Source organism: Nansenia antarctica (assembly GCF_963989245.1).
Source record: "Nansenia antarctica genome assembly, chromosome: 16".
Classification (NCBI taxonomy): domain Eukaryota; kingdom Metazoa; phylum Chordata; class Actinopteri; order Argentiniformes; family Microstomatidae; genus Nansenia; species Nansenia antarctica.
In genome coordinates, this window is record NC_137686.1 from 1,467,392 (window position 1) to 1,480,827 (window position 13,436).

General features: G+C 41.1%; 1 protein-coding gene across 1 annotated transcript; it reads left to right on the forward strand.

Annotated features, from left to right (window-relative positions):
- Positions 1 to 2,601: 2,601 nt before the first annotated feature.
- On the forward strand, positions 2,602 to 3,076 carry h2bk1 (H2B.K variant histone 1; the record flags this gene model as incomplete). The annotated part of the gene is made up of 2 exons (XM_080547175.1): positions 2,602 to 2,715; positions 2,840 to 3,076. 2 exons carry the CDS (start codon positions 2,602 to 2,604, stop codon positions 3,074 to 3,076), a joined length of 351 nt encoding a protein of 116 aa, XP_080403301.1.
- Positions 3,077 to 13,436: the final 10,360 nt, after the last annotated feature.

The window sequence follows — 13,436 nt, forward strand, 5'->3', positions numbered from 1 at the left end:
GTTGTATTTACTATAGGACTAACTGCTGTATTTACTATAGGACTAACACTGCTTTATTTACTATAGGACTAACTGCTTTATTTACTATAGGACTAACTGCTGTATTTACTATAGGACTAACACTGCTTTATTTACTATAGGACTAACACTGCTTTATTTACTATAGGACAACACCGCTTTATTTACTATAGGACTAACTGCTTTATTTACTATAGGACAACACTGCTTTATTTACTATAGGACTAACTGCTTTATTTACTATAGGATTAACTGCTTTATTTACTATAGGACTAACTGCTTTATTTACTATAGGACTAACTGCTTTATTTACTATAGGACTAACTGCTTTATTTACTATAGGACTAACTGCTTTATTTACTATAGGACTAACTGCTTTATTTACTATAGGACTAACTGCTTTATTTACTATAGGACTAACTGCATTATTTACTATAGGACTAACACTGCTGTATTTACTATAGGACTAACTGCTTTATTTACTATAGAACTAACTGCTTTATTTACTATAGGACTAACTGCTTTATTTACTATAGGACTAACACTGCTTTATTTACTATAGGACTAACTGCTTTATTTACTATAGGACTAACTGTTGTATTTACTATAGGACTAACTGCTGTATTTACTATAGGACTAACACTGCTTTATTTACTATAGGACTAACTGCTTTATTTACTATAGGACTAACTGCTGTATTTACTATATGACTAACTGCTTTATTTACTATAGGACTAACTGCTTTATTTACTATAGGACTAACACTGCTTTATTTACTATAGGACTAACTGCTTTATTTACTATAGGACTAACACTGCTTTATTTACTATAGGACTAACTGCATTATTTACTATAGGACTAACACTGCTGTATTTACTATAGGACTAACACTGCTTTATTTACTATAGGACTAACTGCTTTATTTACTATAGGACTAACTGCTTTATTTACTATAGAACTAACTGCTTTATTTACTATAGGACTAACTGCTTTATTTACTATAGGACTAACACTGCTTTATTTACTATAGGACTAACTGCTTTATTTACTATAGGACTAACTGTTGTATTTACTATAGGACTAACTGCTGTATTTACTATAGGACTAACACTGCTTTATTTACTATAGGACTAACTGCTTTATTTACTATAGGACTAACTGCTGTATTTACTATAGGACTAACACTGCTTTATTTACTATAGGACTAACACTGCTTTATTTACTATAGGACAACACCGCTTTATTTACTATAGGACTAACTGCTTTATTTACTATAGGACAACACTGCTTTATTTACTATAGGACTAACTGCTTTATTTACTATAGGATTAACTGCTTTATTTACTATAGGACTAACTGCTTTATTTACTATAGGACTAACACTGCTTTATTTACTATAGGACTAACTGCTTTATTTACTATAGGACTAACTGCTTTATTTACTATAGGACTAACTGCTTTATTTACTATAGGACTAACACTGCTTTATTTACTATAGGACTAACTGCTTTATTTACTATAGGACTAACTGCGTTATTTACTATAGGACTAACTGCTTTATTTACTATAGGACTAACTGCTGTATTTACTATAGGACTAACTGCTTTATTTACTATAGGACTAACACTGCTTTATTTACTATAGGACTAACTGCTTTATTTACTATAGGACTAACTGCTTTATTTACTATAGGACTAACTGCTTTATTTACTATAGGACTAACTGCTTTATTTACTATAGGACTAACACTGCTTTATTTACTATAGGACTAACTGCTTTATTTACTATAGGACTAACTGCTTTATTTACTATAGGACTAACTGCTTTATTTACTATATGACTAACACTGCTTTATTTACTATAGGACTAACTGCTTTATTTACTATAGGACTAACTGCTTTATTTACTATAGCTTAACTGCTTTATTTACTATAGGACTAACTGCTCAAAGATAAGGACTAACACTGCTTCTGAATGGCTATATGACTTTGGTTTCAGTACAGAATACTGGATTCTTCCTAATGATGGTAACAAATGGTGCAGTCAAGGATCATTATCCACGTTTTAAATGACGCGGTACAGTGAAATCAATGAGGTTATACAGTCAAATCTCAGCTATTTACCAGCTGTATACTAGTTGATGAATACAAAGCGACACAAAGTTGGTGCAAGGGCGACACCCAGTGGTTGACCTCTAATGTAGCTCCTAGGCTGTGAGCTTGTTATGCAAAGGCGTCCACTCAGCATGCTGTCAAACAGTACATTTAGCCTAGGTCTAGTTTAGCCAAATGCCTATACTGAATGAATATACTTCCATCTCCAATAATGCACCAGCCCATGTTCTAATCCTAATGCACCACCCCATGTTCTAATCCTAATCAGTTTGATTGGCAGGTAGACTAGCCAGTGCAACACCTACAGACACGTGTGTCTCTGATTGATAAAACAATCAGAGGCAGCTGCGTGTGAGTGTACCTCCATACAGCTTGAACAGTCATACAGAGCTCAAACCATACTCGTGTATCAAACGGTGGGTCTAGTTAAACCATCATACTGTTAATTGTGTATCTTCTAGTTGCTAAAATGACTAACGATGCAATCAAAAAGAAGGGGAAGGGAACTGGCGAGAAAAAGGGCAAAAGACGCGCCAAGAGAAGGGAAACGTACGCGGTGTATATCTATAAAGTGTTGAAGCAGGTGAGCGCCATCGATGAGCACTTCATTCAATCTATACACGTGACTGTTCCTGCAGGTGGGAACACAACGTTATTGTGTGTTTGCCTTCCCCAGGTCCATCCTGACACTTGTTTGCCTTCCCCAGGTCCATCCTGACACCGGCATCTCCAGCAGAGCGATGAGCATCATGAACTCCTTCGTCAACGACGTGTTCGAGCGCATCGCCACCGAGGCGTCCCGTCTGACCCAGTACAACAAGCGGTCCACCATCACCAGCCGGGAGGTGCAGACGGCCGTGCGCCTGCTGCTGCCCGGGGAGCTGGCCAAGCACGCGGTGTCCGAGGGCACCAAGGCTGTCACCAAGTACACCAGCTCCAAGTAGGCTGTCACCAAGTACACCAGCTCCAAGTAAAACATGATTCACCAGATCCAATGGCTCAAAGGGAGGACTGCAGTTTTGCAAGCAGGGTTGCACTATTGACCAAAAAGCTGTTTATGTTGACTTATTATTTTTGGTAAATAAATCCCCCAAAATGCATGATGTGTCCTGTTATTTTCCTCCAAGATATGTTTAATGTGGGTATGTGTGTGGTAGTGTGCATTTTTATTAAAGCGCCAGGTTTACGTTTTTTTGTTTGTTGTTGCAGTCTTTTAGATGAAGCCCTAGGGCCTAGATTAATATAGGTGATTGATGTAACGGGTCTTTCACGTTGTAATTTCCAAACATCCCTGGATCTAAAAAGTAACTTATTTCTCTATTTTTATCATTGTTATCCTTATGTTCCCATTCCTTCCCTGGTCATTGAAATGCATGACAGTTCCCCTAGTGAGATTCTTTCATAGATATACTCCTTCAATGCTCAATTATTTCTCTGCCTTGCAGTGTCTCGTTTTGCAGTTAGATGTTACTACATTGTTGGTGAGTTACTTTGGCACAAACTTTAAGTGAAGAGAGAACAGGTCGTTTTTCTAGCGTGCAAAATATACTGTCCTAGATCAAACAAGGTTACTTGTTTGTAGTAACTTAAACTGCATAGTTTTCTTACCATTATATTTATAATGAATGGGAAAATATTTTTTTCAAACTGCTCTCATATTTGGAGATGGTCAACATACTGTTCACATTTTCACAGTGTTACATCAACCTCGTGCAAATTCCATGTAAAACTCATCAAGGCGCAATGTTCCATTTGTAACGCTAGGTGGCACCATTGCTTTAGTATTTTTCTATCAACCATAGGCCTGTGTAAGTTTTGTTACCCCAGCTTTATGTGATTCACTCCACATGTCCTTATCAAAAATAGTTTAAAGTGATATAATATAAATATAACAAATGAATTGTTCTTTGATAGTACTGTAAGCAGGGTTTAATTACAGGTGTGGCATCTTTAATTGATATTTGTCAAAGGTACAGCAGAATATCAGATCTTTATCTGATATTTTAGAATGTGGTGAGTCAACTTCTATAATCTGCTTCCTACTAATTTCAGACAGTCTTAAACAATTGTAATACAATATGATACCATTTGTTGATCATTTGCATGGAAATACATTTTTATGAGGTCAGCATACAAGATACACCAATGAATACGCTATAATAATCAATATACCATACAACTGTACAACAAGACTGGACTGTGAGCACACAGCTAGTAAGCCCTTTCTGAATTGTTAGAAAATGGAAACTTGATTCCTTGTGTCCTCTCCACTCTCCTCCCCTCACTTCCTACTCCAAACGCATCAGAAGAGAAGATCTACCAGCTTCCTTCCTTTAGACATCCTTCTAAGCCCTAATCGCACGGGACTAGTATTATCTGGTGACCTCTGGTCATTTGTAATAATTATGGAGGTCGTCTGTGTTCTTCATCCTGTGCGAGTCGGCCATGTCCGTAAAAATGTCTGTAAAGAATTCCACTACAAATCACCTACCATATTTCGCTGACTACGGAGGTCCTGTGATGATAGTAAACGCGTGCAAATCGGCATTTCGATTGAATGAATGAATGAATGGTCTTTATTGTCATTAATACAGTACAGGTACCATACAACGAAATTTAGGAGGGGGGGCTCCCCTGGTGCTTGGAAAAAAGACTAAAAACAAGAGGGCCAAGGGTAAAATAAAATGGAAAAGAGCTGGTTTACATAAATAAAGGCTACATTTTGGTAATTTGGGGTGAGTTTGTTTTCTCCGCCCCCTTCTTTTGCCGCATTTTCGAGAACTAACCAATGCCTGTTGTTCATGAAGCGGATGTTTCATACAGCCATGACAACATATCCGGGGGAATGGGTTAGGATAGGTTAGAATGGGTTAGGATAGGTTAGAATGGGTTAGGATAGGTTAGAATGGGTTAGGGATTTCTAAACTACAGAGGTCACCAGACTAGTCCTGTGCGGATACGGTGGTGGAGTGGAGGATGGAGGAGAGGAGGAGAGGAATCTAGTTTCTAAACAATTCAGAAAAAAGACCCATCGTTCCTGGCATGGCCCTGCCATGTATTGGGCCTCCTTAATGACCTATGACCCATTGTTCCAAAGCCTGATGGCTGTAGGGATGAAGCTGGCTCTGCTTACTAAACAGTGGGACCTTATATTGCCTTCCAGAGAGCAGCAACTCATGGCATTGAGCAAGGTTCTGTGTGGGTCCTCTAGGATTCTGTTGGTGTTGTCCCTGACCTGATTTTCCTAGAGCCCCTGAAGCCCCTGCACTCCAGGCCTCAGAGAGCCCATCCTCCTGAGGATGTTCTTGTTAGTGGCAGGTAGAATAGTTGAGAGAGAGAGAATCTTACATTCAAATCTCTCTGCTTACATTCAAAATCTCTCTGATTTAAAAGTCAGTCTTGTTAGATTGTGTCTTTGTTGTTTTGAATCTCGTCAAACAGACCGACATCCGAAGCAGGAGAAAAAGCGAAAGATAATGGAAATGGTAGAGAATCATCACGTTTTCTAATTGAGTGAAAATATATGGTGTAATCCTATGGTGTGGAATCACTGAATAGTCTTTGATTACTGAATAATAACACTAATGAAGTCTAATGAATATGCAATCTGTGAGAAGAGGAAAATTATTTATTTTCTCTGAATAGGATCATGTTTCTATTAATCTCTACATACACCTATTACCCCTATCAGCAGCCCAGAAAGTCAAACACCCCCCTCTCCCCCTCCCACACACACACACACACACTCTCTCTCCTGTCACTCTCATGTGACTCATTTCAGATGTGTCCTGATATGTTGCTAATGATGTCACATCTACGGACACATAATCATGAGTGTGATACGATCATTAATGCGCAGTGTTTTTCTAAATGATTGTCATCGTGACCATTTGCGGGCTGGTATCCACCCCTCCCCCTATATCCCCACTCCAGCCTCCGTGCCTCCTCCTCGTAGTCATTGCCATCTCCTTTAGGGAGAGTGTTATAAACACATTATGGATGGATACATTAGTGACTGATGCGGGGCCCAAGCTCGCCTTGTTTTGGTGCGAGAGTGCATCATTAGAAAATGTTCCACTTGGTGGGGAAGCGCGTATTAACTGCACTCGCAATGAAATGAGGTTATGATAGATGGTTAAAGTTATAGAGAGACTATTAGGTTGAAATATGAACCTCTCAATTGTCATAATGAAGCAGAGGGCTATTTGCGTGGCGATCAGAGCGTCGGGAAGACAATTGGAATCTGCGACGACAGACACAATGCGTTATAGGTAGTGGGTTTAGAGAGGCCTTAAGAGAGGGGGGAAAAGTAATCATGCCTTTGCCGAACGGTACAGGGCTGCCATCAACCAACAATTCAAAGGTCTCTACATTCATTGTGGTTCCTCCTACGATTTTTTTTGCAAAGTGATGAGACTGACGTTGGACTGGCACGCGGCAGCAGGTCTCAGTGCAAGTCTTTGATGACTTGATGGACTATAGATGAGAGCATGACTCATCACCATGCGTCTGTTGGCCATCAGAGGTATGTATGTGGCCCGTTAAAGAGGAGCGTACACAGAGGCATGCCAGTGTGGCATATATGGCACCTCTACCGTGTCATACCGTCTGACACATTAAAGACTTTGACAATGAAGTAAAAGTGCATTTGGGGAAATGGCAGGCTAATGCTATGGTGCCTAACTCTTCTTAGCCGGTTAAAGATCCCTATTACACCTTGTCTCCCACCCCATCAATAGTGACATCCACGCATGTGGAAAGTAATACAAATAAGGTCAAATAAGCAACCTGCATGCATTATAAGATACAGGTTCACAATGAAAGACAAGGGCTCCCTGAAACTCTCTAAAAGTTCACACTGCAATCCATTGCCCCCCCCCCCAAAAAAAAATGTGACCCTGCATTCTGAGTGTCCAAACTGCATCTACTGTAATCGTTTTCATGAACTTTTGAAATAATTAAATAATTAAATGTTTTGAGATGAGAGTAGGAAGGAGAGCATCTCTAGAGTTCTAACCTGAGGTACTGTAGAATGTCTTTCTACATCATAATCTAATTACAAAGAACAATTTCAACGCCATAAGCTGTTAATATTTCTGTAACTACTGTGTTTATTCCATTATGGTTTCAGTATATCAGATGACAGCTCTTTGTGGAAGGGAGGGCTATAGTTGAAACCCTTCCACTGCCTGCCTTCCTACTCAAAACAGCATTGAGAGCCAAGTAATCAGAGGGAACTAATTGCCTAATTGCCTAAATGAAGTGCCCCAGACACATTAGCTGTTTGGAGGAGGAGGAGATTGACCATCGAGGAGGTTGAAACCTCCACAATGCAGAAACCCTCATAGTCAGGATGCTAGTAGATCACCATAGGAAATCAAAGATGTCGCATGTCCACAGAGGGGCTATAAGGACAGGAGGGGTGTCACCGCCGACAATGTTTTTTGTCAAAAGAGTCCCCGCTTCACAGAGAGAGAGAGGGGGGAAAAAGAGTGAATGCCCACCATTTGAGAAATGAATTTATCGAAGTCACTGTCTTTTCCCCCATTAGTAAGTGTTTAGTTCAGCGTTTTAAATAATTGCGTTACCAGGAATGATATTTAAAATACATTTGGGAGTCAATGAGGCGGGAAAGTGCCTACATGTTTTGCTGATGACACCCGGGCCATTTGGAAGACATGGAAGTAGAGAGGAGGTAGCCCAGATGCATATTATAAACTCATTATGGATATCATTTAAAAAGGATGTACTCCAGCAGCAAAAAACAATATTCCCAGTCTCTCTCTAGTAATGTGTGTTTGCAAAGTCGAAACTCTTAGACGCCTTCAGTTTAATGTGGCATCTATTATCAAACTGTAACATGAAATAAATGGTATTGATTTCCATACCAGAATAGTCATTAAGGTATAGATGAGATGCAACTGTGTGAGTCTCTGTTTTCAAATGGAAAAGAGGAATCAAAACGGAAAAGAGGAAAATGCACTTCAAAATATCATCATGAATTCTCCCACAGGTAGTGCAACTCAGCTTAGCAGTAATATGCCTCTTTTGAAGAACATGCAAGCGAGCAGACATCTCTCATCTCTCTAAGCACATATAAACACACAGACAGACAGACAGACAGATACATAACACAGTCACACAACATCTCAATAAAACCTGGTCAGTCACACTGTCAGAACAATTTAGAAGTCTATTTCCATAGGTACAGCAGTCCGACGGTGATTATGCAATGTCTATTCCTTTAGACATCCCTGCCACCCCTACAGACTCTCCCTGCACCTCTACAGACTCTCCCTGCTCCCCTACAGACTCTCCCTGCTCCCCTACAGACTCTCCCTGCTCCCCTACAGACTCTCCCTGCTCCCCTACAGACTCTCCCTGCCTGCACCCCTACAGACTCTCCCTGCACCCCTACAGACTCTCCCTGCCTGCCTACAGAAACATCCCTGCACCCCTACAGAAACCTAGATTTGGTATCTACAGAAATCTACAAAAGGCACAGGATGTATGTGTTGATGATGGGCACAGTTTATTCCCAGCCAGGAAAATGGAAGTTCATCCTTCAAAAGAGACGTGTGTGTCAGATGCCCAGCGAGTAGTGAGCTTAAGAGCCTTAATTGTGTGCTGCTCCTCCGCCATCATAACACTACCCGTGGGGTGGAGGAGCCCAGCGGTGGCCACTCGTTCAGCCTAATGTCCTTTAATGTAGAAGCCATGTGGATGCAGGGGATCCATGACCATTAATGTCCATTAGGGCCCGAGCACAAATACTGAGCTGAAAGTCCCATTTGAGTGTTCATGTGTAGAGGGTTCTGTATCCTGTCATGTTGTTTGGGATTCATGGATTGATGTCAAGCCTGATAAAAGAACAACATATAAACAAGGAAGACAGTGAAGTCATATTTAGAAAGGGAATATGGTTTGGCAGTATAGGTGGTATGTTCCCTACAGCAGAAAGGGAATATGGTTTGGCAGTATAGGTGGTATGTTCCCTACAGCAGAAAGGGAGTATGGTTTGGCAGTATAGGTGGTATGTTCCCTACAGCAGAAAGGGAGTATGGGTTGGCAGTATAGGTGGTATGTTCCCTACAGCAGAAAGGGAGTATGGGTTGGCAGTATAGGTGGTATGTTCCCTACAGCAGTATAGGTGGTATGTTCCCTACAGCAGTATAGGTGGTATGTTCCCTGTGTGTGTGTGTGTGTGTGTGTGTGTGTGTGTGTGTGTGTGTGTGTGTGTGTGTAGCAGTATAGGTGGTATGTTCCCTGTGTGTGTGTGTGTGTGTGTGTGTGTGTGTGTGTGTGTGTGTGTGTGTGTGTGTGTGTGTGTGTGTGTGTGTGTAGCAGTATAGGTGGTATGTTCCCTACAGCAGAAAGGGAACATGGTTTGGCAGTATAGGTGGTATGTTCCCTGTGTGTGTGTGTGTGTGTGTGTGTGTGTGTGTGTGTGTGTGTGTGTGTGTGTGTGTGTGTGTGTGTGTAGCAGTATAGGTGGTATGTTCCCTGTGTGTGTGTGTGTGTGTGTGTGTGTGTGTGTGTGTGTGTGTGTAGCAGTATAGGTGCTATGTTCCCTGTGTGTGTGCGGGGGTGTGAGTGTGTGTGTGTGTGTGTGTGTGTGTGTGTGTGTGTGTGTGTGTGTAGCAGTATAGGTGGTATGTTCCCTACAGCAGAAAGGGGATATGGTTTGGCAGTATAGGTGGTATGTTCCCTACAGCAGACAGTATAGGTGGTATGTTCCCTGTGTGTGTGTGTGTGTGTGTGTGTGTGTGTGTGTGTGTGTGTGTGTGTGTAGCAGTATAGGTGGTATGTTCCCTACAGCAGTACAGAGGTATATAGACAGAGGTATATAGACAGAGGTATATAGGTGGTATGTTCCCTACAGCAGAAAGGGAATCTGGTTTGGCAGTATAGGTGTATAGGTATATATATATATATATATATATATATATATACAGTATAGGTGGTATGTGGTATAGGTGTATGTTCCCTACAGCAGAAGGTAGGGTAGTGTAGGAACATGGTTTGACAGTATAGGTGTATATAGTATAGGTATATAGGTGTATAGGTATAGGTGTATGTTCCCTGCAGCAAACAAGAGTACTGTTTTGGTCAGAATCAGATCATAATCAGAAGCGCTTTTTCTTCTTTTTCTTTTTAGACAACAAACATCTAGACGTCACAACAAGGACAGACATTGGTAAGTTTTTAGACAACAAACATCTAGACGTCACAACAAGGACAGACATTAAGGGAAAACAAATAACTACATGAAGTAGAAAGTAAGAAAAATAATGTAATTATAAGACAAAACACAACAGCAAACTAAAGCCCCTTTCACACATAGTTCCCTGTAAATTCTATGGAATCCCGACCCGGGTCTGCCAGGCATGTGCACCGTTCACACATGACCGAATTGCCCGACGATTACCGGGTTGCTCCCTTTCACACATGCAAGTACATTCCCTGGTTAGCACGTGATCTGGTACTGCAGAAGATGGCATTAATGCAACTGTTGCACTATTAATACTTACTTATGCTTAGTTTAATGATGGAATGTTGATTTGACTCTGGGACTTCTGGATTTATAACAGTGCCCTAACAGCCTAACAGGCTTTGTATACTGTTGCTAGTGTTGTACAATAAAGACTTACTATGCCTTTTTTATGCCTACGTTTAATTCAATTGTGCAGTGTTGAGTTGTCTCAGGGACTTATGAATCTTTAAATAGCCTACATGAAATAGAAGTGAAAAGCATATAGCTTAACCATGATCTGTATTCATGTCCAAGCCTCAGTTAAGGTTCAAGCCAATCACATACATTTCCAGTCTGCATCTGCGATGCAAATTATGAAGAGGTTATTGGGGATTCACCCCCACTTGAGACACAAAGGCCACAGCATGGTTCTGGTCTGGTTATTGGAGTGTTGGTTCTGGTCTGGTTATTGGAGTGTTGGTTCTGGTCTGGTTATTGGAGTGTTGGTTCTGGTCTGGTTATTGGAGTGTTGGTTCTGGTCTGGTTATTGGAGTGTTGGTTCTGGTCTGGTTATTGGAGTGTTGGTTCTGGTCTGGTTATTGGAGTGTTGGTTCTGGTCTGGTTATTGGAGTGTTGGTTCTGGTCTGGTTATTGGAGTGTTGGTTCTGGTCTGGTTATTGGAGTGTTGGTTCTGGGGAAACAAAGGCCCAGAACTGCTTTAGATTGCTCAGGTCAAGAGAAAAGAGAGCAATTAGGTTTTGTGATCATTTAAATGTGTCTGTTGTCTAGCCAATGCCATAGTAGTAATAGTAGATAGATAGTAGTAATGACAAAACAAAAATGTTTTCCCCCTACAAAGCGTAGTAATATCAAACCTGTAGTGTACATTATGGAAGAGCCTCAGTCTACAGATTTCTATCACAAAATGTACATTTGAAGTAAAAGTAAGCTAGCTAAGTAAGTCATCCAAACTATGATTGGAAACGAAGTACTATCCAGTTAGAATTATAGAAGATCTAGTTGTGTTTTCCTGCTGGTCTCGCTGCCTGGGTTTGAACAGACTTTGGGATCAACTACAACATCTCCATAGGCTACATTATAACTTCGCATCCTTTGAAAAAAATGGTGTGATGTAAGGATCTTGTAACATCGCAAACAATAGCAGCATTTAAATAGTAGTAATAAAGGTAGTGAGCAGTGAGCACAGAATTTCGTGTTTTGACTCTGCTGGGAGTTCGTTAAACATGCCTTTAAAAAAAAGCCATTAATATATATAAATTTGCCATATATCATACCTCCACTATGATTGGAAATTAAGTAGTGTCCAGTTGTGGAATTATATTTAGCAGTAGCGATATTGAGGCAGTTCTTGTGCGCTCTGCCCTGCTGGTTGTGCGATGCAGGACAGCTGTGAAAGGAGTCTGACCAGGCAATAATCAGGGTCCATTCAGACATGCAGCGACCCTGTAAATTTCATGGAATTATACATGGTCTCGACCAGGGAAATTGCCTGTGCGGATTTCTCTGGTCAGTCCCATTCACACTTACACCGACCCTGGAAATTTCATGGAATCTACTGGGAAGGCTCGTATGTGTGAAAGGGGCTTAAAAAGACAATAAGCAACCGCAAAAAGACAAAAACAAAAACAAATATTACATATGCCAGTAATCAAACATGTGTGTGCAATGGGGGAAGGGGGGGGGGGGCATTACCACCATCAACAAAGCATTCATATATCTAAAAAAAAATACATTAAAATTAAAATTAAAAAGTGGGTCTCAAATAACTTTAGTAAATTAGTAACATTGTCATGGATTCTCTTCCATAAAAGATAAGAAGGGGGACCACACTTCTGAAAACACAGAACACAGTGTGTTTCTCTGCTATTTGGTTTGAGGTGTCCCAACATTAAAATAAGCATATCTTCTTCAACTAAAGTTTTTCAGTTTTTCAAAACTGAAAAATGACATTGCCCTTCTTGAGGACTTTTTCACCAGTCCCTGTCACACATACTTGCCTTCTATGTATGTCTCCTACATGCAGTATTTTCAGCCACTGGGCAATATCACAGCATTGCTGTTATATCAACCAAAAATAACTGAATGATGAAAATACACATACTGTGTGTATACGTCTGTTAAATGTCTATATTGCTGAGGTTCAAATTGTTGATGTGTTTGATATGACGTTAGTTCCTAGAAAAGCATGATTGGGATTGTTTGGTTTAGTTATTGTGCTGTGGCCTGATCTTGAGGCCCGGTCTTTTGCCCCACAGAATAACAGTAGCAGCAGAGTTGACACCTGACTAAAGGGTGACCAGGGTGACCAGGGGAGGCAGTGGCCATGTGAGAGGGGTAATAACAGTAGCAGCAGAGTTGACACCTGACTAAAGGGTGACCAGGGGGACCAGGGGAGGCACAGAATAACAGTAGCAGCAGAGTTGACACCTGACTAAAGGGTGACCAGGGTGACCAGGGGAGGCAGTGGCCATGTGAGAGGGGTAATAACAGTAGCAGCAGAGTTGACACCTGACTAAAGGGTGACCAGGGTGACCAGGGGAGGCAGTGGCCATGTGAGAGGGTGACCAGGGTGACCAGGGGAGGCAGTGGCCATGTGAGAGGGTTACAGTAGCAGCAGAGTTGACACCTGACTAAAGGGTGACCAGGGTGACCAGGGGAGGCAGTGGCCATGTGAGAGGGGTAAAAATAGCCCTTCTCCTCATGCTGCAGGGCGGCTCATATTAGATATCAAAACAAGCGCACTGAACAGCTGGAAGGAAGAAAAGTGGACACGAGAGAGGGATAGAGAGAGAGAGAGAGAGAGAGAAAAG